Genomic DNA, 24,058 nt, shown 5'->3' on the forward strand with positions numbered 1-24,058 from the left:
CCATCGCTCGGTTGAGTTCGAAAGTGGAAAACTGCTCCGTCGACTAAGTGCAGTCATGTGCAAACAATGATTTAATTATGATAATTATTTATACCATTGTTTTTGATAGCCCAAGAGGTTCAATCTGGTTCATGACAACCGAAGGTTCGTCGTTGAATGTTTAATAAATTTAATTTGACATGAAAATGGAATGAGTAAAACGGTGAGAAATTCAAGGTCAATCGAAAAGCCAAATAAAGAGATTTTAATTGGTTAGCAAACAATTGAAATTTCTAAAACCATTCAGGACAATTTATAAATTGTGAATTTCTCCTTTGCTCTGTCTTTATCTGATTTTGAAATGTTCATTTTTTTTCTGGGGAAATTGTGTGTTGCAGACCAATCAATATCTTCGTGGAAAAATTGAATAAGCGATAATTCACAAAACTGACAAAACGAAATCGTCTGCCTGTCCCCGAAATTGGTTCCATAAAACTGGAAAGGGAAGGCATCTAGACGTGAATTTGGCTTTATTGACGCCTGCTGCTTGGCCTGGTCTGAATATCCGAGTGACTGAATGGCTGGCCACCTTCCTTCCTTCCTGCCAATCCCAGAGTCCATGGCCAATGTGAGTGCACTGTTCCAGACAGTTGCGCAGACAATTCTGTGGAGGAGGAGAGTAAAGCGATTCCGAAGATTTCAGGGGTTTTCGGGGCTTTCAGGGGTTTCGGGGGTTTCTGGGTTTCTGGGCAGGTCGAATGCCTCTCTGTCTGCGTGTGCTGCCATCGAATTAGAATACGACGTGGCCAAGTCTCTACGGTACCGAATTTATGCAATAGTCGTTGCCGCTTTCGACTTTGAATGACTTTATCTTCACATTGCGACAACGAAATGATATCTTTAGTGAGACATTCGATTGAAAGCGATGGTGCCGAGGAGAGTGGGATTTCTCAGTCAGATCGTCCTCACTCTTTGGGGCCATAACACGTGTCTTGCTTTAAGATGGTGACAACTCAACAAACTGATTGCTGAGAATAAGCTTTATTCTGCCCTAGAGTATTAAATTAAATTAATTATGTTAGATAGTTACGCTTGACAAACACAAGTGAATATTGAATTAAGGAATTAATTGCTTGTATTCAAAGCTCTTAAGACCTTTAAATTCATTGATATTATTAAGTGTTGAGACAATTTATTAGATTACGATGCAAAAGAAACTATTCATTATAGTTAACACGGACGCAAAACCTAATAAACGTAAATTTGACTGCTTTAAAGAAAAATGATTTTCTTTTTGATTACAAGCTTGGATTTTTATCCCTCCAAAAACAAAAGTTGTGGCTGTATTTCTTTAGAAGGTTTACATGTTTTAAAAACAAATTAAACATTTCTTGCAGATAAAAAAAAAAATACTTTTTAAAGACTTCCCCAGTACCAGAAACTTAATAAATGTTATCTTGCCCATTTAATCGAAACAATTTCAATCAAATACCTTTGGCCCGAGCTCCTGAAACTGTCCAGACATTTATATCCCAACTTGAGTCAGCTCCGACTTAAGCAGGCTATATATGTGCAGGGCGCGGAAGATACTTTTCAATGGCCAAATGGGCGGCGGGTCAATAGACGTTTAAAGCCAACTGGCCCGCCATTGAGCATGCATCTACTGTCGCTAATTTATTCAAGCCAATTGACTCGCAGCGAGGAAAACTCCGCTGAGTTGGCTGTGCACGGTAATGTCAGGCGACGGAGGCAGGCCTCATTAGCATATTCTAATTAATTTATATTATTCCAAAATGCACAAAACTTAATTGGTATGGACCACTTAGTTAATGAAATTGAAGCGCCCGACAAGCTGCGACTTTCTCAAGCTCAAACTCAAGCCCTTTCAGCGATGTGCCGTCTTCTTATTCTGGCATTCATGCAAAATTCCTGGCTGTTGACAATTTGGCGGGACACGGAATGAAAGCCAGCCACTCCTCCGGTACTTGATGGAAAGTTTCAGCTGTACCGACATTACATAACAATCTCTGGATCCGCCCTCCACCAACAGAGTCTGGCTCATTAAGGACCAGCTCCTTTTCTCGAGACTACCGGCGTGTTGTTGTTGGCAAACAAATTTCGGGCGACGTCTTCGCCGAGTTAGTTATGACTGCCAACTTGCCGACACACAATTTGCATTTGGGGCTTCCCTCCTGGCCAAAGGGGCTACACTGTTTGCAAGTTATTTCTTTCTACCCGTTTGACAAAGCGAAGGACATGTGTTCCAGTTTCTCCTTCGACGGCTAATTTATGCCAAGACAGCGATGCGAAAATGCGGATACGATTGCCAGAGACACACCTTTGTGTGTGTCCCCGCATAAATGTCTTGTTAATTCCACCCAAACCCAGGCAATCGCTTGCCACTCGGTGCAGATTCCTTTGGATTTCCCTGCTTCCCAGACACCTGAGACTCCCCCAGTGGTTTTGGCCTGCCAGGATGTCTCCCCGGCATGACCATTGTTTGCCTACACAATTGCTTACCCCCGTTCCTCGCATTTCCCATTTCCCAACCGAAAACCCCAACTGCCGGCTGAGAATGTGCAATGTCAGGATTGGAGTCCTCTTTGGAAATACGCCAAACAATGCAGCTTCAATTACCAGGCAGCTTACAGCTTGTTTAGCTGGGAATGTTTTTGTTCAGATCCCTGCCGGTTGGGCTTAAGGAGCCCCATTGCCACAACCAATTAAAAGAAGTGGGGAACTAACGCCTAGGCATGGATGTTTACCAACAGACACCTTCGTTGGGGAACCTTAAGTTTTCCTAATCATGCGACTTTGTGGAGTCCCTTGATTTGGGTTGCACCACAATTAAATACTAAGCAGGGTGCTTTAAACATAAAGATTTAAAGTGCAGTTAATACATAAAATGTTTTAAAGCTTACTTAAAATATTATATTAACAAATAAATTTGTATTCTTTTCATCCCCTTGATTTGATTATTTTTATTAGTTAAGCCAGCATTTAATAAAAAAAAAGGTTTAACCCCAAACTTTTAACTGTAAGCCTCTGCTCTTCTTACTAAAAAAAGAAGTCATCAATCTGCTGTGTAGATATACCTAAACGGATGTACGACAACCCCGACCAGCTCCAAAAAATCACAGGCAACCTTGAACTGAAATGCGAATGATAAAGTAAGGCACTGAATACCACTCAGGTCTGCCCCATTCAAATTGCTGGACATTAAACGGATGTCGATAAATGAGATTGACAATGACAAACATGAAAGCGAAAAAGTAGCCAGAGCCGAGAACGAACGAATTCCCCAAACCATCGAGTCCATCAAATCCCCCAAAAAGCAAAATCCCGCCCCTGAGGTCACTGGAATAAACCAAAAAAGGAAATGCTTAAACCAAAGCGGAGCGATCTGAGTGACAGCTGAACCTCTGCGCCCGATCCCTTTGCACCCCTCACCGCTCACCGCTTCCCACTTCTCCGGGTTAACAGATGGCAGAACATATACGGTCACAGTGCCACATATGTCAACCGGAGCAAGTCCGGATGATTGCAAGGCCAGTGGAGCTACACACGAAAAAGTTGCCTCCCGATTCCACTTAAATAGTTTCCGGAAATGCCATCAGATCAATGTTAAATGTACATAAAATTTTGTTTCAAACGGAAATCATTTAGAAAAAACATGATAAACGTGTGATTTTAATCATAATAAAATTGAATATAAGTGTTTACCAATATTAGTACAGCTAAATTAAATTTCACACATCAAACAATCAAGCAAAGAATTTAAGTATTAAGCCCAAAAAAAAAAAAAGAATTTTAATTGACTTAAAACAAATGGAAAGTGATAATTGGACAAACAAAAATATTGAGCTTATGTTTATTTTTCGGAAGTCCATCAATCCATTGTTTGTACACGGATAAACCAATTGCCACGTTGATTTAAGTTGGTTTTATGAAAATTAACCTTTTTTGTTTCACAGTTGAATAGTTCATCCAAACAGTTTTTCACTCATTTCAATATAAAAAGTTTATCACAAAAAATAAAAAAAATATTTTTTCGATGTGCATTAACTGGTTAGTGAAAGCATAGGAGACGGTCAGCTGAAATGGCAAATGTCAAGTGCAATCCCGAAGACAAAAAAAAACACAAAAAACAAATCAAAGCCAATGGCAGGGCCGGCATTCGTCAGCGTTTTGTTTAAACGTGAATTAAAGAATCTCCGCCTGGGGATTTGGGGGGGAAATGGGGATTCTGTAAGTCGGCTGCGCCCACAAAACTCACAAGCTCTTATGGGAGATTGCTTATTTGGCTGTTGGCCACTTGGCGAGAGTGGCAAGTGCAAACAGGGGCTTCCGGGAGCCGGGCGCCACTTGCTGCTCCTGCTGCATGTGCCATTTGCATAAATCAAATTTGAATTTGCATTGCAGCTCCAGTGGGTGAAAAAGAGCAGCAGCTGCCGTCGCAAGACTCAAAGCGTTCTCCGCCACACACACACACAGCCACACACAGGTGTACCAGCTGGATAAACACGTACACAAAGAAGGAGGAGGCGGGAGGACGAGTGCAGGAGGCAGGAGGTGGATCCTCCACTTGCGAGCGTGTGTGCTCGAACACGCACAGGGCAATGAGCACGCAGCCAAACTTACGCACGCTCGCCCCAAAACGCAAATGCAAAAAACACACGAAAACGTAAACGAAAACGCAAACACAAACAGCAACAAAGCAGTGCCAAAAACTCACTCCCGACAAAAGAAGCCCAAACGAGTTGCCATTAAAAGGTGAATGCCAGTCGGAACTCTAAAGTCAAAGTCCTCGAGCCAAAACTTTCTGCAATCCCTTTTTATAGCATACTTTCCTGCGTTTATTTGGTGTTATTTTATCAGTGTTAGGTGCACAGCCCAACTATTTCTAAAATTAAACAATTTTTAAATAAGTCAAAGCTCAAACAAACACTACTAAATACGTTGCCAATCAGTGTTTTGAATCAGGTGCTAAATATGAACACATATGCAAAAAAAATTACTCACACGTCACGTTGAGCAAACAGATTTGGTTCAGGTTTTATCAAATTACTCATACGACACGTTGACCAAATAGAATATTTTTCTCATATGTTTTATTCATTTACGTTTCATATTTTTAAACTTGTTTTTAATTAATTTTTTTTCTCATCCTCCAAATTAAATTGTAGTCCGCAATATTTCCCCTTTTGACACTTTAGTTGGTGGGACTGTAGTCGGCTTCACGTTTCCTTTGATTTCTTTGCCATTTCTTGCACATTAGCTCAAAACTTTCGTTGCTAAGTTACGGTGTGCACACGCACACACACACACACACACACTCATGAACTCGTGCTCGCACACACAGAAACTGCATTAACATCCTGCCACGCCCAGCCCACTTTGTGGCAACTTTTTGCCTTGTCCAAATTAAATAATAAATGCACAAAGTTGGGCAAATTTATAATGTTAAGCCAAAATTGCTGAGTGACTTTTGAGTATATTTTTGCTGTCGGCGGTAATTGGGAGTTAATTGGTTGCGCTTGACAATTGCTGATTTATGGCAGCCCGAAACTCGAAAGACTTAGGAAATAATAGAATTAACATTTGGAGAAATTAGCTACTGGGATGTGCCACTCCCTATTATAAAGCTTTTGCTTTTAAATGTCAACTGCTCTATGAAAGAAGATTTACTATATTCTATCCCGCCATTGAAGTATCGACCGCCAAACTTCCAATTTATTAAAGGTGATAAATTGCAAGTCGACGGGGTTCCATTCCCACCGCAAGAGAAAAATACGAAGTATTCAGCTATTTTTTTATCGTGTCACAAAAAACGCTTGGAGGCCATTCAATGGCAGTGTCAATGTCGCTCCACTGGATGAAGCTGGGGAGCTGGGAGCTGGGATAATGCCCTTCAATCAAGTTTGTGGCCCTATTGGTTGACGTGACTGTTGCTCATTTCACGCTTGGCCTTCCCATTGTCCTGCTGCCAGGAGACTGCCAGCCGCCGGCTGATTACCAACGAGTTCGCAGGAAGTCCCGATAAGATTGCAGGTCCATAAACGCCAGGCCGCCGGTTCGACCTGAAATTCGGGACACGACACGACGGTTAGAGGAGGTGGAACAACAAATCACTTTGAATTTCTATATCACTCGCCTGGCCGCTGCGATGTTCTTGGCGTTTCCCTCGCCCTGGCACTGCCATCCGTGGCAAAAGAGCCTAAAATAAGGACAAGATTAAGGACTCAATATAAGTCTAATATATCATAGAACTTTAACCTTCGTGTGGCGGTTTAGCTGTTTAAGCGGAAATTTGTGTGCACACAGGTGATGTTTTATTTCAACCGTTCATCATTATCGTTATTATCTAAAAACACCTAAAAATAATTGTTTCATACCCACCAGGGGTATCTGCCAAAAGTTAAAGTTGGTAGTTATTGCATTTAATAATTGATTTTACGCTATGCGACTTATATCTCTATATAAGTACGATGTTATTAAAGTCGCTTACTTTAAATGTGAGATCTCTTAACATCTACTAATATTATTATTTCGTGACATACCCGAAAGTTTAGGTTTGATTGAATCCATATTCACAGCGACATCTGAAGAACGAACAAAATATATCTCAAGTGAAATTAACAAAATTGAAGATACACTTACATGTAGGTCTCTGATTGCTCAAATCTGCATTAATTGAATGGCGTGTTTCATTATTTTCACTTAATAATAATTTATCGGTCTTTGCCGAGTTTTGTACATTTGGGTCACCCTCGTCGTCTTCCTCAATTTTTGGTTTTGGTTCGACTTTTTCATTAAAAAAGAAATGGGACAAAAAGCCTTCACCTTCACCACCTTCCTTTCGAGTTTCGTTGCTACCACCAGTATCCTTGTCACCAGTATCCTTGCCATTACTATCCTTGCCATCACTATCCTTGCCATCACTATCCTTGCCATCACTATCCTTACCACCTTTATCCTTGCCATCACTATCCTTGCCAGCACTATCCTTGCCGTCACTATCCTTACCACCTTTATTCTTATCACCTTTATCTTTACCTTCACCATCCTTACCACCATCTCCACCATCATCCTTTCCCTTGTCCTTGCTTTTATCCAAAAAGGGCTCCATTATCTCGAGAGGAATGGGGTAAATGATCCTGACACGTCGCTCTGCGGCGATCGAAGACAGGACCTGCAGATGCCTCAACTATAAAACAGTAAAGTGCATTAAACACACATCAAATAAATTAAAGAGTGTGGATACTTGGAGTGTGATCTTGTTCTCTGACATCACATCAGAGGCTTCTTTTAAAGCCTTCGAAGCTTTAAGTTCTCCTTCAGCCAAAATTAATTTTGCGCGTGCTTCTCTTACAGCCTCCGCTTCGCTGGCCAAAGATCTCTCCAAGCTGGAAGGCAATATAATATCCATCCTAATGGTAAAATTTGTGTTAATTTTTTAATTGTTTTTATATAATATATTAATTGTTAACAACAATTAAGTGACAATCTGTACGTATTTAATATAATGAGATCAACTCATAAAAGCTCCAATTGGAAATGTAATCAAATTTTATTGAAGAACTCATTATGATATATAGATGGTGAAGTTTGTGATATATCAAAAATGTATATAAATAATTTAAAAAAAAAAGAAAAAATAATTTAAAGTGTACTTACACGTCAACTCGCTCAACTCTCACTCCCCAGCGGGCTGTAATTTCAGCAACCGCGTGTTGAATTTCCTTTGAAAGTTGCTGCCTCGAAGTCAGAAGGACATTGAGTGTCTTTGTTCCCACGACGTTCCTTAGAGTGACCTGTGAAATCAACTGCGTGGCTTGCTGGGCATCGTCCACCTGAATAATCGAGTCAATGGGACTGTAGATGCAATAGTAAACAACTGCGTTCACAGTGATCGTCACCGAGTCCTTTGTGAGGACATCCTGCGGTCTCACGTTAGTTACTTCGGTTCGCATATCCACTGCGCGCACATCATCGATGCAGGGGAAATAGAACACTAAGCCTGGTCCTCGAATTCCCCTTCTACGGATTTTTGAACTTAAAATGAGTAGTTATCATTGTGGAGAAAGGATAAGACTTCACCTCAGCCGACCCAAGCGTAAAATAATTAATCTAGCATACTCGGGAACCACGGTTATGCAACAGCACAGGGAGAAGGGAAACCCAATCAGAAAAAGTATCCAGCAGATGAAAACGGCACACTTCTCGAATTTGGTACTCTTGTCGTCCTCAGCTGGAAAGGATATTGGTTAGGAACTATAGTATATAATTTATTCAGCACTTACTGGTTTGGATATATCGACTGGGAGGAGGCTGGCGACCTGTACCATCTTCGGATGAAGGACGTCGAAATGTTTCCTTTTCAGGATCTTTAGGTGGTTCCTTCGGTGGTGCATTCAGCTCGTTCTTTGACTCTTGACCAGCTCCCTTGTCATCCTTTCCCTCCTTTTGATCGCTCATAACGACAAATTTGAAATTATTTATTAGTGGAAAAAAATTACGTGACTCCTGTGTTTGATGTTTCCCTCAAAGTAAACACTATGAAATAAGAGATACCGCCTGCAAATACTCCCATGAATTTCCTCACTTATTGCCACCATGTAAGCGAGTGGAATTCGTGCAAACATCGAAAGGGGGAGCGGAATTGCACATAACCCACAAGAGCTCATAAATTTCCCTTTTCCAACTGGGAAAGCTCAACTGCAACCCATTCACTGTCAACCCACGAAAACCCCAAAAGTGCACATTACTCTGCTTATAAGCAAGCCACTTTTTTCAAGAGAACTCATCGGTGACATCAAGAGCAAAGGGTCAGAATGAGAGATGAGGGATCGGAAGCTAATGGAAATACATATTGTGCACTGCTAGTTTTGCTTAAAAAAAAGGATGGAGGTAGCTTTAAACCGAAATAACAAATAACATAAGCTGATCACATCACAATAGCGACGAATTTAAAATTAGATTTCAACACATCTGCTAAACCTCATTAAATGTTCTATATATTTAAAATTTATCACATGCTTTTCTAATTGGTAACCTTTTGAATATTTAAGACACCTATAGCTACGAAACGCACTGTACCATAGGCACGCCGCGCCGCGTCTGAAGTGTCAAAATCTGACATGGAAAAATGAACCCAACACGAAGAGCTCCTAATTTTAGTTACCAAAGCCGGTTGGCGGGCTTCTTGGCAGGTCCCTTTGAGCCGCTTTGAGGGGAATCCTGCCAAGTAGGGGAAGTTGGTAAAGTGGCTGAAAAGGCTAGGGAAATGGGAAGGTGAACGGGAAGGGGAAAACAACGCTGGCTGGCGCGAAGGCTTTTCCAATGATAATACCTGGAGGCGTGAACGTGACGATGACTGGCACGATAACATTGAAATATTACCTTGGCCCAAGTCTGCACCTTTACCCAGCCAAAAAGATTCCCTGACACCCATCGTGAGCAATTATAATTAGATGTGACTGACGGTGGGAGCTCAATTAAAAGCCACGTGGCTGGGCGAACACTGAAATTGGGTTAAAACGTGCTGCCGTCAAATACTTGTGTGTGTGTGTGTATGTGTATGTGTGGGTGTGCAAATGCAGTAGTAGTGCCCACAAACCGCTCGAAATTGTTCCTATTTCAATTTGCCATTTTCGTTTTCGGTTTCGAGTTTCGGGGTGCAGAAGCGTGACATTTTGGCGGTGCCGATATTTATGCTTTTCCAACTCAAATCCCCACATTTACACAACTTTCGGTTGCGCGAATAGGGCATGGTCGCGGTGGGCGGTCGCCGGAGGGGCGTGTGTAAAAGTTTTCGTTTTCGTTTTCATTTTCATGCCAAATTTCAGCACACCCATACACACACACACCCGCACACACATCCGCGTCTGCGGTCAAACTCCGGATCCGGATCCGCCCGGCCGGAAGCCTTCGGCAATGCGACGATAGGAAATTGGTTTATTTTATACCCATCGACAGTTTGCTGCGGCATTGGGCGGCCTCTGGATTTTGGGATTGCGGGCGGGGGCGTGTCCCTCGTTTTTCGGGGAATTTCCCAATTAACATGAAAAACGATTTAACGAATCGGCTCTGCAAAAATCTAATTAAGAAAAAACAATTTCCGATTTTATTGCGAATTTTTTCGCGCGAATACCAAAATAATTAGAACACCATTAGCTGGTAGCTTGGCATTTGGCTTTTATTTTTTGTTTTTTGAGGGAGCTGCTGCCGCTATAAGTTGGCAAATTGACTGGTTTCCTGGCGGGCTTTTTGGGTGGAGGGCAGGTCACTTCGTCATTGGCCTCAGTCTGGCCACGTTCTAATGAAAACGAGGGCCAAATGAAGTTAGTGCCAACAGAAACCGCGGATGACTATAACTAGGCCAAAATGAGTGGATGGACGGCATATGGAAAGCTACAGAACAATTTGGTATCCGAAAACAAAACACAATCAAAATTATTAAGAACGTAAAGAAATATATCTTTATAAAATCTAAGAATGTCCTATTCTCAAGACTCCCAAATTTATTTATAAACATTTATTTTTTAGTAGTTATATATTGATAATATTCAATTAATAATTGTCAATACTTTACACAAAATATTAAAACTAAATGACTTTAATATAATTTATTGTAAATGCTAAACCGTCTTTTAAACTTAAATTGAATTGACCAGTGTATGAGAAACTAAAATACTCCAGGCTTTAGAGCAAATTAAGACTGCTCTCAGCAAGAGTACAAGAGGGTCTTTGACCTCATATTCCCTGGCCACTGGCCTCTCCTACCAACATTTCCACCCAGTCACATGCAACTGAAAATTCATTTGGAGTGTGTGACCGCAGAAACACCAAAACCAAAAACTAGAAAGGACGAAATGGAGCACCGGAAACCAAAGAATGAATGAAGTGGAAGACATGAATGAAAACAGGCGAAACAGGATCACACGAGTGTGGCCGGCAAAAAATGTAGGCGGGTAAAAAATGCAGGCTAAATGTGCTCGTTAGTGGCTTTCTGCCTGAGTTTTCCCTCTCGATTGTCAGTGCGTCCTTTTTTTTTGGTGAATACATCAGTTTCGGATTCGTTTTCGCATCCGTATCGCATAAATTCAGCAGCGGCCTTGGTTAGCCGGCTCTTCTGCCCTTTTTCCGGAATTTCGTTGGCGCATGTTTGACTTTAAGCAAAGTCAACACGCAATTTAAATAACAATTGTCCTTTCTTGTGCGTGTGGATGAGTGTCATTAGCAAGACATTTATACGCCCCAGTTGAGCACCCAACACATGTTTATGCATATCAGCAACCTTTTGCCGAGCATAAATTAAGTCAAGGCCAGGATTTTGCTGACAAGGACTAAACATTTGCCAAACATGTGTGACTCAATGTTCAGCGAAAGCTTTCTAAGAATTTGGGGTTTAGTGCGCGAAAGGAAACAATAGTCACGGAGTTGTAGAGTAAGCAATTGAATTAGCTGGAAAACTCTTTATTGAGGAGTTTTCAACAAAGAAAAAGTAAAGTGCAGAAATCAGTTATCGTCATTCGAAATGATCAACTGGTTTTTAAGGGTATATAACGTTCAAATAAGTATTACCAAATATCATCCTCCTCAAGTTAATATATGTAGCATACACGATTCCACTAAGTTTTCCATACAACCGTATTAGTTTTTAGACTTTACTAGAAACACTACAAACAATATTAAATTTAAAGACACAGCTGACTTGTCGTCAATTCACGAGAAAATACTTCCATAATGTTCTTTCCTTTTAAACATTTTTCCTTCGAATGCAGATACCACCTTGTGCTTGCCAGTAAAAGTACGCATTTAATAAGTAAATGTTTTTACAACCACGTCCAGGTGCTCTTCATGGAAGTACATGTCCTGGCCGGAACGACTTACTGGTCACCTGCCCATCCTTATCCTTTGCCAGTGCCAATGCTTTTCTTGGTCCGTCCTTATCCTCTTCACATTCCACGTCTTATCTAAGCTCAGCTTGGCATTGTTAATGCCAACACATTTTCACATTTTTACCCACTTGGCAAATTTACGTATTTCCCAACGCAGGATGTCTGAAAACCCCACCAGCCCGCTGATGTCACGGCATTTGTACTTTCTGCACTTTAGTGAGCACACAAATCCGCACGAGAAACGCAAGAAAAAAAAAGGGATTTTATCTTTCAGTCGCTTGTTGCTTTTGGCTCCTTGAAGGCGCTCGGCGGACATTTCCGGCTGGAGGAATACATATGGGATTCGTCCTGGCACGGACTTATCGCCGGTCCAGATTTATGCCGGAGCCAACAATACGGCTCCTGATTGCGGGAATTAACAGCTCCGGTCGTATGCAACACTAATTTATGGCTTTAAGTGCGGCCCAAAACAATTTGGACATGATTGAATTTATTCGCAACTTTTCGGTGGCCGCAAGTGGCGTTCGCCCATTGAGCATCGAATGGCCTAAAGGCCACACGGCGACTAGGGGATTCACCCAATTTCCTCCCAACACCAATACCAATACCAAAACCGTTGCCAAGTCATCTGTGCTGATTTCCATGGCAAATTTCTGCCTTCGCACCATTCATTGCCAGCGCTGAACAATGGATCCGAAAAAAACGAAACCGAAAGTGGGAAAAAGTGTCTGCATTGAGACAAATTTAATGAAATTTCAAATTGCCATTCGCCTGCTGTCTAGATCTCAGGATGCTTTTGTCTCCTCTTCGCTTTGGCAAGGCGACTGAAGGACATTCCCGTTTCTGTTTTGGAATTTGCAATAATATTCGAATAATTTCGGAAAATCTTATAAAACAGTTACAGAAGTCTTTAGTAAACAGAAAATTTAATAATTCATTATTATAGATAAAAGAAAGAAAAGAAAATACAATGCCAAGATTGACTTATTTGAATTACTCTCTCGAAAAAATCTTTAATAATTATATATATGCAGATAGGTAAATTTATTAAAAATCTGCTTTGGTGAGTGTGGGTATTGGAATCGGTTTCGTGAGAACTTCGCTCTTTGCTTTAGTCGTTGGCTTTGCATGTCGACCAGGACTCGACTCAAGTCGCCTCGTTCAGGAGCTCCTTTGTGTCGCTGTGACAGCTGCTCATTTCACGCTTGGTAATTTCAATGAATTTTGCAGGAGTTCCAGCAGGACTTGCCACGCCAACCACGACTTGCCACGGCACGCTATCCACTTATTTGTATGCCGCCCATTAATTAAATTTCCTCATTTATATTGGTAATGTTTAGTTCGACTAGTTTTTCTTTTCGGTTAGAGTGGTACGTCTCTAGTTGGCAACGTTACAGAAACTAAATACTTTTACTTTAAGGTACTTGAATTGAAAAGCCAAAACCTAATGAATAAATATAAACCAACGTTGATGAAAAAAACAGTTTGCCACTAAAACCATTCATTCATTTTCAAATGAGTTTCTCATTTATTACTTTGTCAATTACATTAAAAATCAGCATACTTAAAAGTATACATTGGTAAAAAAGGACGGTACAAAAATTTGCTAACATACAATTTGGAAACATTGAATTTTTCTTGCCAGATCTTTGGTCACTATTCTACATTCTACAGCATATCTGCATATCTGACGGGCAGATAGGCGAAAAAGCTGTTCAGCAATGTGGATCCTCTGACCAAATGGGGTCGCATGGCCTGCCAGCAGGTTCGAGTGAGGGCCAGGATCTTATCGTTCAGCGGCATACGGTAGTCTTCCTTGATTTTTTCGGAAAGGGCTCTTAGACGCTTATGGTCAGCGTAGGTGTCATCTGCCGAATATCCATCGTACTTTGCACTGGGTGCATGCGATAAAATCCTCTCCAGGCGATGAAAGGTGTTTATGCCCTTCTGAACCGTCCTGCCGATCTCCTCGTGACTATAGGTTTTTCCATATCGTCGCTTGATCCACTCTTGCATCACGAACGACTTGTGGGAGTTGGGAAAGGCGGCAAAAACGCATCGCGGATCCCGTCGCAGAATATCAAATCCATCCTTTAAAAGCCGTTCCATCAGATTCCGATTGTCGGGATCGAAGTGCTTGATTTGCTTTGTCCACTCGAGGCCGTCGTCTTCTCGGAGTCCACAAATCGGAGTAGTTGCGGATTTTACCGACTCATCGGAATTTTTCAATTTTTCGGACTTGAGAGAAACTTGATTTCGTTGATAGGCCTCCAGGGAACCGAACCACATGTCTTGGGCGCACTCAACGATGGCGGTCACCACCTGTTCCCTCGGATGCATCCTCCCATTGTAGCCATCCTCGCTGGAGGGACAACTTTCCTCCTTCAAGGTGCGAATGGCCTGGCTGCGCATCACATCGCGAGCAGCAGGGTCCTGATCCTTTGGTGGTATCTCATGGTAGTGGAACACGAAGGGACTGTGCCGACGAGTACTCTTGAAAAAGCGTCCCGGTTTCAAGGATGGCTTCTTGCAGGTTACAGGTGGCCTCTCATCACCTACTTTTGTTTGTGTCATAATCACCCTCCGCGTACGCTTCTTATTTCCCAGAAGCTGAGGCGGACACTTGGTCAGCTTTTCCTCCGGCTCTTCCAATGGACAGGGAATCTCATCTTCCGGATCCGAAACCCGCACTCTGCTCAAACGACTCACGGTTGCCTTGCTGGTGATTAAATGTACACCCATAGTGGGTTTGGTTTTCAAACGACCAATATCCGCCTCCAGGTTAAGGTGCTTGATTTTGCTTTCCTGCCTTGTTGTGGGCACCTTGCCCATTGAGCACATCTGATCGTGATCCTCGATCAACATGACATCCGTGTGATGGCGGTCACGAAGGCGTTTCCATCGCTGAGTGCAGTCCTCGATGTCCTTGTCCAACTGGGCAATTATGCGCTTCTTTAGAGCTACATCATCACGGGAATTTACTTCCACGAGAGCCAGACATTGTTTATGCGCCTTGACCACAGCCGCATCCTTGACCAGCTGCTCCTTGCGCAGAGCCGCCTTGTGGAACTCGCAGAGGGGGAAGGTTTCATCCTCGGGAATGAAACTACCCGTTCCGCTCACCTTCTCCCAATAGTCACTCATAATGTCGCCCACCATTTTGAAGAGCATCCGCTTCACCGGCTGGAACTTGTAGGTGGCAAACCAGCGGCTCTCGTCATTCACCTTGTAGTTGGGCCTCTCGCCAGCTGGCCAAAAGGGGAAGGTGACCACCAAATGAGGTCTTTTGGCGGTGATCTTTTTGCCCACATGTGGCACCTTTGGTTTTGGCAGCGACGTGAAGTACGGCGATCGGACTTTTCCAAAATCGGATTGCCTTCTGTTTGGCGATGGCGGCAAGGATATGGATTTAGTTACCGGCGGAGGAGCAATCGACTTTTTTTTCAGTCGCTCCACTCCGGGTGGCAAAATGCGATCCAATTCCCGCATGGTCATCTCCAAATCCAGAAAGGTGATAGCCGACATCAAAATCCTTTCGCTGTACGCAAAACCGGCGCCTTTGTAACAGGCTTCCAAAAGGAAGTAGAGAAAGGCCAAATCGCTGCCGCGGCAAACGTTGATCAGCTTGTGAAGCATCCTCGATTTCACCATGGGAGTGACTCCCAATCGACTGAGACACAAATGGGTGCGGTATACTGTGCCCTCGGCTCCATCATCCCGGATCGAGAAGGCCAGCAGTTGGATGGCGTCCACCTGTATGTCGGACAGATTGGTAAACCACGTGGCCCCCACCGATGCTGGCTTGTCCAGCATTGTAAAATTGGTTTATTTCCTAGATATCGATAAGAAAAAGAAAAACTAAAAAATAAAACTTGAAATTTAGATTGATGCTATGGATGTTAATGTGATAAGGTAAAAAATGGAATGAGTCATTTCTTTTTGTTTTTTATAAGGCAAGTTTGCACGGCACACTTTTCGTTTTCTTGGTTTTAAAAGTTAGTTATTGATCTCTGATAATTGAAACCAATTGAAAGTAACAAAAATAAAAAATCAAATAGACGTATTTTCCTTTCTTTTACCCTAAATTGTTGTAAAAAATTTTAGGCCACTGAATTAAAGACAATATTTAATCTTGCGGTCTTCTGTCTTCTCAATTGTCAAAAACCATTTACACTTTATTTAAATATCTGTTTTATATTTGTACTTTATTTCATCTTTAAAGCTTCACATGGTGTTGTTGTATAATTCGCTCACAAAAAAATCATATACTAACTGGGTAAATCATTTTAATGTATTCAATTTTTTAGAACTTTAAAACGAACATACTTATTTGCAATTTAACAGAAGAGAAATATTAACGCTTTTTTTAAACAATAAAGCAATGATTTATTAAGCCAATAAAAACAGAACCATTTTGACTTCGAGTGGCCACGATCAAAAGTTCCTTTAATCAAAAACCGCCAATTCAACAGTGGCTCCCTTTAAAAGTCTGCCACACATTTTATCTCAATTTGCAGCTGAGTTCGACTAACATAAAAACCCTCTGGATAAATACACTTTCGCATCCATCGTTCAAGCCATCCACACTGAATTGACAAGCCACACTTATCGCCCTCCAATCAGCGATGATTGAGGCAATTGCATCGGTATCTGGGACTGCATTGAAATGCCATTAATTTGCCAACTTGCACACGGCAACAGGTGGAATCTCGTATTGTTTTCACAGAGCAGCTCTTTTTGCCCGTCTGCCATGCAGGAACCCCATTTCCGCTCCTGACAACTGACAATGATGGATTAGTTTATCAGAGCGGGTCAGGACATTCATTTGCTCTTTGTTTCGAAGTTCATGGCAGAAGCCACAATACCTCCTCCATGGGGACTAATAACTTTATCCGTCATCAGAGCGAAATATAATAGAGTAATTTTCTATGTGACGCGCCAGGGTAATTGGCTGGACTTGGAGTTGGACTCGGGACTCGGATTTGGACTGGCTCTCGGACTTGGCCATATGTCGCTGCACTTGCAATCAGATAAATTGTGGCAGGAGGTGATGGTTCACGGGTTGGGGTCACCAGAAGAATGGGCAAATCGCATAAATTACTTTATGATGGCGCTCGGGCCATGAATCTGTTGAGAGAGAGGAAAAACTTTCTTTCAGCCCGGCACATGTGGTCACGGAAGGGCAAAAGTAAAAATAAAAAAATAAAAAAAAGAGTCACAACTTCCAGACTGCCGCTAGGAAGCAACAAAAGTCATTTCGAAGTTATTACCCCCCTCGCTCTTGGCCATCTTCTCGGCCATCTTGCCACTTCATGGTATTAAAGCCTGGTCAGTCAGTTGCCATTTGTTTGTCGCTCCATAAAAAATAGCGAAGAAGGCGAGAAAACAAAAGTTTTCCCCTTCTTTTTGCTCTGTGAACTTTTGTCAGCATCGCACTGCGATAAAGTTTTCTCCCTTTCATTTTATTCCTTTTTTTTTTGGCCAATTTTTGTTTCTTACTGACCATTTCGAGAATTTTTTTATTTCTTCTTTTCGTGCTGCCAAAAAAAGTTTTCCATTCATGAAACTTGCATGAAAAATGCAATTTCAAATAAAATTTAAGTTTTTCAGTTACAATTCGGAGCACACTATGCAAATATTAAATTTAAAAATGAAACTCTAGGGGATCGAATAAAGTTCAAACAACTAAGTGGATTGTCAATTCAAGTTGGGACAGATACGAAATAGAATTGATTCAATAGGTATTTGAAATAACCTTCATTGGGAATATAATGTTTAAGGATGTACAAAAAATTAGTTGTAATGAGAGATCCGTATGTGGTTCAATACGAGAAGAATGATGAGAAGGAACCTTCACGAGATGAGAGTATGAAAAGATAGTTTTTAAGAACTTTAAAGACCGTTTCCTTAATTAACTTCTTACAGGTAATAGTGCCTTTATAGAAAAAATAGCTGTGTGTTTGTCCTGGTTTTTTGTGTTGATATTTTTACCCTTTTCACTGTGCTTTATTGTAACTGTGGCAATGGAATACCAGCGACTTGTGATGTTTCGCTTGGGTCGCATCAGGTGAAGTTTTCCACTAGATGAATTAGGTTTTAAATCTTCTACTTTTAGAAACTCCTTTGGTCCTGGCCTGGTGTTTCAGCTCCCCTGTATCGACTCCTATGACACGGTGGATATTCGCACAGATGTGGTTAATGTGAGTCCCCAGGAGATGCTTACTAAAGACTCGGTGACCATAAAAGTGAATGCAGTAGTGTTCTATTGCATCCACAATCCCATCGACTCGATCATTAAGGTGGACGATGCCAGAGACGCCACCGAAAGAATTTCCCAAGTCACCTTGCGAAATATTGTTGGTTCCATGAAACTCAACGAACTTTTGACCTCCAGGCAACAATTATCCAAGGAAATCCAGCAAGCGGTGGCCGAAATCACAGGACGTTGGGGAGTGAAAGTAGAGCGAGTGGACATGTAAGCCAAATATTGTCCCTTAACATATCAGTAATATTAGAGATCGCTCTGGCAGCATGGAAATATCTTTACCCAAGAGTTTGGAGCGCTCTTTGGCCATCGAAGCTGAAACTGTGAGGGAAGCAAGGGCTAGAGTCATTTTGGCTGAGGGGGAAGCCAAAGCATCACAGTTTTTAAAGGAATCCTCCGATGTGATGTCCGATAACCAAATTACTCTACAAGTAAATGACTGAAAAATATCTTTTTCAATCGATATTTTTACCCTTTTTTCTTCAAATTAGCTAAGGCATTTGCAAGTTCTTTCCTCATTAGCACCTGAACGTCATGTCACTGTGATTTTTCCAATTCCCTTGGCAATAATGGAACCATTTAATGATGAGAATGAGAATGAACAAAATGAGGATGATAAACGAAGAAAAGACGACGATCGCGATGACCAACTGGATTATCTACATATGTTTTCACCAAAAGTTGTAATAAGTGGAACTCCACCGGAAGAAGACAAGAAATGGAGTCGATTTTGGAAGTGGCCACCCTTTGGAACCACTAGAGGTCCTGATGATGGCGAACGGCCGTCTGGCAGCCAAAGAGGTCGGACTGGAAATCAGCAGCCTTCGTCCAGCAGAAGAGCCGATCGAACAGCTGATAGCGATCCTTATCCACTTCTCCCCCAGCCAGAAACTTCTACTAAGTCGGTAGCCGGTATCCCTATTCCTCCACGTCCTGATCCGCCATCCCTTCCTCCGCTTCCTCGTCATCCCAAACCGCCATCACTTCCTCCGATTCCTCCGCATCCCAACCTTCCACCTGTTCCTCCTCATCCAAGATTACCTCCCCTTCCCGACAAACCAGCGCCACCTCCCAAACCCACCTCGTCTTCAAAGTAAGAGGATTCAAAATCACACAAATCCGGTAAAAATTATTATTTTTAATTGACAGGCTTTGAAAAATAAAATATTTAAAGCCTGCGAAACTATTATATTTAAAATGTTTTTAACTTAAAAATGAAGTAAGATTTTAATAAAACTGTGTTTTAAACCTTTATGTTCATAGTCAAGTCGTTGATTTTTTATATGTCAAACAGAAAAAAAACACATTGGTTTGTTAAAATGTCTTACTTTAAAGAAAAATGCCTTGGAGTACATCCGCCAAAATGGAGTGATGAGGAAAATCTGAAACACAAAATGATCACATCCGAGGAATGCATGCAACTAAAACGCGAACTGGAATCCGAGGCTCACGAAGAATTCGAGGTCAGCCCAATGATCCTATGCCTGATGCTAACCTTCTTGCTTTTTGTGATCGGATTTTGGATCTGGCTGATCTCCAGGAGCTGCTTATTCGTCCAGACCGAAGGGGATGGGAAGAAGGAAGCACGGCTTGCTGGAGGATATAGTCCTGCACCCAGTGTCTCCGATAGTCAATTTCTAGCAGGATCAAACAAAGATCCATCCAGTGGTGCAATACAAACAGAAAGCTCCAATACTACACCCGAAATCGATGTGCCCTCACATCTCTTTGCCAGCTGTCCAATAGGCGTTTGTCGTGAAATGTCCTACGGAGGTCGAGGCCGTGGTATACTAAAGGCCAACTACTGTTCCTTAATGGAATTGCCACACTCATCGCTAGTCGCAGAAAGTCAGCAGGATTGTGGAGCAGCTATGAAAACAAATAAAGGGTTACCAACACAAAAAGCTAGCGAATCTTCTTCAAGAAACTTCTCTTTACCGGCTGCTAATGAACCGGAACCTTTTACTAGTCAGGCTGAGGCAGGATCACCACAAACTTATGGCAGAGCACCCTCAAATTTTGAAAGGTCAAGCCCTGTGCCCAAAAGAAAATACAGTATAAAATGGGCCAGTTTTATAAAGCGAGTTGGAAAAAATCGGTCCGATTCTCAAAGCTCTCAATGATACTATACATGCTTCGTAGTTACATATATTAAAATTCCATGATAATCGCTGCTATTGTTTAAATAAAATATTTAAATTCGACAAAATATTCCATAATTATAAATTCGGAAATTGTTTTCGTCACTATGAATTACAAAATAAGCCTAAGTAGCTATAAAATAAATATGAAATCAATGAGAGGGTATATTTGGTTTATAAATTTGTTAACAAATTGTAGGACATGACAATCATTTAGCCATTAATAATTTTATATAAAATTGCGAATAAAATAGGAATTTCCAACAATTCAAAGGGCAATAAAGAAAATTTAAGCAAGCTTAGAAATACAAGATCTTAGAAATAGTTCTCCCTCAAGTAACAAATATGAATCCAGCCTGCAGACTGAACCTGGAGAGCAGGGAGTGCCAGGAGTGGATGAACGAGGTGTGTGCCCACTGTGCCCATTTGCTGCCCAGCGCGGAGGAGGCGGATCTGTGGGACAAATGGTGGGCGGATGACCTTCCCGCCCCCTTTAAGTCCCGCGTTGGTCTGATGTCCGCCTACGATTGCCACAGGCTGCGAAAGGAGGTGGCCCGCCAGGTGGAAGCCCACGGGAAGGAGGAGTGGCACGAGAGCGGAAGGAGGTCGGTCATGTGGAGCATTTGCCGGCTAATCCTTGTGATCCTGGTGATGATATCCGCAGTGATCGCCATTATTTTTGCCCTGCGAATGCTTTACGATGGCATTAGGCGTTGGTATCCACCAGTGAAATGTGTTACCAAGAAGAAGCCCAAAACACCACCTCCATCCTCAACGACCGATGTGGAGACCCCGCCACCAAAGGATCGCTGCAAGCCACTCAAGCAGCCCAAGGCCTTTATATCCTTTGGTCGGAGCTCCGATCCGCGTACTCGTTTCGGTCCCTACAATCACCAGAAGTTGCTCAAGACCGCCGCTTCCTTGCGGGATTGCCAGCCATCGGAGCCCAATCCTGCAAAGAAAAAGCCAACATCGCAAACATCCAAGAAAAGCGACCAGCACGTCGAACAGCAATCGGGGAAAAACAAATCGGCCACAAAATAACCGTCGAGGGAGCTTTGCCCCGAAAAAAAAAAAAAAAAATCGAAAACAAATTCGAAGGCTGTCGGAGCTGTGCTCAATCGCGGATAAGATTTATGAAATGTGTTCCGCCCCGATTTGTTCTCTTTTTCCTGCTTCGCTTCTAGTCCTTTTCGATTTCCTTTTTTTTTCGTAGCCGTGCAGCTGCGAAACACAAAAACAAATAAATATTCAGACGAAGCTACAGTGGTTTTCTATTGGAAAAATGTTGGGGCTTTTGAGCCTAACATAAATGCTTCAACTATTTTGTTATATCTTCCCAAAAGTTTTCATTTTATTTCATGTGCTAAGTCTGGCCTTTGAATCACCTCTACAAAAATTACAATAATATTTATTAGAGTTCTTTGAATTCTAATATGAATAACAATATTTATAAGAGCTGAAGAGGTTCCATTACAATCTTTACCTTTTAATATCTTTAAAATCCATTTGGTACTTATAATAACATTGGAAACCAATTATATGAAAATTCTATTTCAAGAGTTCAGCAACTTAAATTTTGTTATTTTTAGTTTACATATTTTATGCCTGCAGTTGGTTATCCTTGCAACCCACTGTGGGGATAAGGTATTTCGGTGGCGGGATCGGGAAACCGGGAAACCGGGATACACACCCAAAACATGCATGCCCCGCAGTCGTACTTTTGGCCAGAATGACCTCAGAGAAGTGGCTGGCCAAGTGTTGTTCCTGGCAGCGTATCAACATTTTGCCTATAAATACGGCGGATGTCGTTAATCTCAAATACAAGCAATTTTTAAAAATGCATGGGGTATTGTTTATCGCACTCCCGGCTGGAAAAACTGTATTGCTGAATGGCTGGGTGGATGGGTGGTTGGGTGGCTGGGTGGCTGGAATGCAGAATGAGTGAGTGTCAGAGTGCATGGGATTGGCAATAAAAAAACAATTGAATTTAATTTCAATTGAATGCACACTCAAATCGAAATTGAAGCAAACAATTTAGACAAAATGCATTTGTATTTACGTGATGTCTAAATGATTGCTCAAATTATGGCTGCCAGTGGAAATTTATGTGCCCTTTTCCGCCATTTCTTTTTTTTTGTTCCTTTTTTATATTATGAATTTATTTGCGGATTGGGCACGAGAGTTGGATTCGGAGTTGGAATCGTATATTCCGAACTGGTGTGTCACAGCAGGCGTAGCACTTAAATCACGGCCACAACTGTAGCGAAATTGAAAACTTTTACTATACGCACTGTATGTTTGTTTGACCATTCGCTGGATTGTTTGTTTGTTGGTCGGTACTTTTAATTCATTCGCTGCAGCTGGCGACCTTTTGGGACCAAGAGGAGGAAAATCGTGATGGGGGAGGGAAAGGACGTCGACCCTCGACTGACTTTGATTTATTTGTTGGTCCCGCCATCCAAATGGAATTAAAAGTTTAACAGCTTTGCAATGCGCTTTAGTGCTTTAAAAACGATTTGATTGCTATTGACAAATTGATTTTCTTTCCGGCCCGAATGTCGAATGCCACTTTCAGTTCGATTCGGCTGCATTAACAAAAGGGCTCTGCGACATTATGACAGACTGTCGTCGTAAATCAGCACCCACAGACCACAAACGAGCTGAGGCTTCTGTTTCTGGTCGTGTCAACCCTTTTGACCACTCGGCCTTAAACGGTCGCCACTCGGACATTTAATTCGACCAAACAATTTAATGAGTGTTTGGTGTTGAAGCATTTTCCATAATTAAACATCAAAGTATGTACTTGCATTGCATTGCAATATTGGCAGCTTCTTGAGCCAAATTAGAATTCGATTTGCTGCCGTTTGCCCAGAAAATTTATTTATCGAATCAATCAAAGGGCCATTGAATAAGGCTCGTTCGCAAATTATTTACCCACATTGATTTGTCCCTTTGCGTTTGCTTTGCCGCATTGTTCGCCTCTCCTTTGAGCTGAAAACTAAAGGGAGCTATGTTTTTGATCCTCTGCCGCATACTTTGCTGCCTTTCCCCATTGTTGGTTTTGACCAAAGTCCCGACTCCGCCAGAGTGCCTCATCGGCCATGAGGCATTCGTAAGCAGGAAGGCACACATCCATTTCCCGGAGCGTCGACAGCTGGCGGTTGTGGGTCGGTTTGGTGGCTCGTTTGGCCATATTAGAATTTGATAAATGTGCAGCCCGGAACCAGGACGAAATGCACTGGAATATGCGTTGCACTGGCAGAACATCTTGTGGCTAAAAGCCACATATAGTAAGAGGAGATTGTTTGACTCTGGTTTATTTTAGAATTGCAAGACATTTTGACAGGAACAAAGAAACACAATTTAACAAATTAAATTAAATTATTTATAAATAAATTTATTTTGTTATGTTGCAGACAGCTGATTTATGAACCCATTTAATAATAGCTATAAACTTTAAGTTGTATCAAATATATTTTTTGTTTATATCAGTACAATTCGTTCTTGTTTTTGTGTACTCCAACCAGGTTTTTGACCTAAATACCTGAACCAGCACATTTCAGGGGTTATGTAAAATCTTTATCCAAATAAAGCAAAACTGTTTGATTTATTTATTTAACTGGGCGAGCTAGAAGTGCATATCCTAAACATGAACAGATGTTTACGAATTTAGAACATAGTTTTTAGTTGTTTTCATACATTTTGTTAAATTCTTAAAGCCCTAATGTATTTTGGGTAGTGTAATGCATCCAGTTTTCAGGATCCAG

At 41.7% G+C, this 24,058-nt stretch overlaps 5 protein-coding genes across 7 annotated transcripts; 3 read left to right on the top strand and 2 right to left on the bottom strand.

Annotated features, from left to right (window-relative positions):
* Nucleotides 1-5,777: 5,777 nt before the first annotated feature.
* LOC108088087 (band 7 protein AAEL010189) lies at nucleotides 5,778-8,520 on the bottom strand. 2 transcript variants are annotated; one of them, XM_017185743.1, is made up of 9 exons: nucleotides 8,283-8,520; nucleotides 8,080-8,230; nucleotides 7,887-8,019; nucleotides 7,657-7,832; nucleotides 7,244-7,409; nucleotides 6,640-7,186; nucleotides 6,540-6,581; nucleotides 6,134-6,196; nucleotides 5,778-6,059 (listed from the first exon to the last, which is right to left on the bottom strand). In XM_017185743.1, the coding sequence occupies exons 1-9, from the start codon at nucleotides 8,455-8,457 to the stop codon at nucleotides 5,992-5,994; spliced, it is 1,521 nt and encodes a 506-aa protein (XP_017041232.1). In that variant the 5' UTR covers nucleotides 8,458-8,520; the 3' UTR covers nucleotides 5,778-5,991. The 2 variants fall into 2 exon arrangements, with proteins under 2 accessions (XP_017041232.1, XP_017041231.1); XM_017185742.1 differs by having other exon boundaries at nucleotides 7,657-8,019.
* Nucleotides 8,521-13,386: 4,866 nt separating this feature from the next.
* LOC108088073 lies at nucleotides 13,387-15,805 on the bottom strand. Its single transcript, XM_017185723.2, has one exon. It carries the CDS (start codon nucleotides 15,693-15,695, stop codon nucleotides 13,551-13,553), a length of 2,145 nt encoding a protein of 714 aa, XP_017041212.1. The 5' UTR covers nucleotides 15,696-15,805; the 3' UTR covers nucleotides 13,387-13,550.
* A 1,629-nt stretch (nucleotides 15,806-17,434) lies between these two features.
* On the top strand, nucleotides 17,435-19,338 carry LOC108087907 (band 7 protein AGAP004871). 2 transcript variants are annotated; one of them, XM_017185487.2, is made up of 5 exons: nucleotides 17,435-17,748; nucleotides 17,808-17,949; nucleotides 17,998-18,357; nucleotides 18,413-18,578; nucleotides 18,639-19,338. In XM_017185487.2, the coding sequence occupies exons 1-5, from the start codon at nucleotides 17,664-17,666 to the stop codon at nucleotides 19,242-19,244; spliced, it is 1,359 nt and encodes a 452-aa protein (XP_017040976.1). In that variant the 5' UTR covers nucleotides 17,435-17,663; the 3' UTR covers nucleotides 19,245-19,338. The 2 variants fall into 2 exon arrangements, with proteins under 2 accessions (XP_017040976.1, XP_017040977.1); XM_017185488.1 differs by lacking the exons at nucleotides 17,435-17,748; nucleotides 17,808-17,949 and having other exon boundaries at nucleotides 18,073-18,220; nucleotides 18,277-18,357.
* Nucleotides 19,339-19,430: 92 nt separating this feature from the next.
* On the top strand, nucleotides 19,431-20,373 carry LOC108088091. The gene has a single exon (XM_017185747.2). It carries the CDS (start codon nucleotides 19,431-19,433, stop codon nucleotides 20,268-20,270), a length of 840 nt encoding a protein of 279 aa, XP_017041236.2. The 3' UTR covers nucleotides 20,271-20,373.
* Nucleotides 20,374-20,468: 95 nt separating this feature from the next.
* On the top strand, nucleotides 20,469-21,520 carry LOC108088092. The gene has a single exon (XM_017185748.2). It carries the CDS (start codon nucleotides 20,634-20,636, stop codon nucleotides 21,330-21,332), a length of 699 nt encoding a protein of 232 aa, XP_017041237.1. The 5' UTR covers nucleotides 20,469-20,633; the 3' UTR covers nucleotides 21,333-21,520.
* Nucleotides 21,521-24,058: the final 2,538 nt, after the last annotated feature.

The sequence above is a fragment of the Drosophila ficusphila genome, unplaced genomic scaffold (genome assembly GCF_018152265.1).
Source record: "Drosophila ficusphila isolate 14025-0441.05 unplaced genomic scaffold, ASM1815226v1 contig_791, whole genome shotgun sequence".
Taxonomy (NCBI): domain Eukaryota; kingdom Metazoa; phylum Arthropoda; class Insecta; order Diptera; family Drosophilidae; genus Drosophila; species Drosophila ficusphila.

What these genes read in the sequence shown, in the direction of transcription:
- LOC108088087 (XM_017185742.1), bottom strand. Translation starts at nt 8,457, where the DNA reads ATGAGCGATCAAAAGGAGGGAAAGGATGACAAGGGAGCTGGTCAAGAG. An exon ending in AGAACAAGATCACACTCCAA is followed by an intron (nt 7,187 to 7,243) that starts GTATCCACACTC and finishes ACTGTTTTATAG; the next exon opens with TTGAGGCATCTGCAGGTCCT. An exon ending in AATCAAACCTAAACTTTCGG is followed by an intron (nt 6,197 to 6,539) that starts GTATGTCACGAA and finishes TCCTTATTTTAG; the next exon opens with GCTCTTTTGCCACGGATGGC.
- LOC108088073 (XM_017185723.2), bottom strand. Translation starts at nt 15,695, where the DNA reads ATGCTGGACAAGCCAGCATCGGTGGGGGCCACGTGGTTTACCAATCTG.
- LOC108087907 (XM_017185487.2), top strand. Translation starts at nt 17,664, where the DNA reads ATGTACAAAAAATTAGTTGTAATGAGAGATCCGTATGTGGTTCAATAC. An exon ending in AAAGTAGAGCGAGTGGACAT is followed by an intron (nt 18,358 to 18,412) that starts GTAAGCCAAATA and finishes TCGCTCTGGCAG; the next exon opens with CATGGAAATATCTTTACCCA. An exon ending in ATAACCAAATTACTCTACAA is followed by an intron (nt 18,579 to 18,638) that starts GTAAATGACTGA and finishes TCTTCAAATTAG; the next exon opens with CTAAGGCATTTGCAAGTTCT.
- LOC108088091 (XM_017185747.2), top strand. Translation starts at nt 19,431, where the DNA reads ATGTCAAACAGAAAAAAAACACATTGGTTTGTTAAAATGTCTTACTTT.
- LOC108088092 (XM_017185748.2), top strand. Translation starts at nt 20,634, where the DNA reads ATGAATCCAGCCTGCAGACTGAACCTGGAGAGCAGGGAGTGCCAGGAG.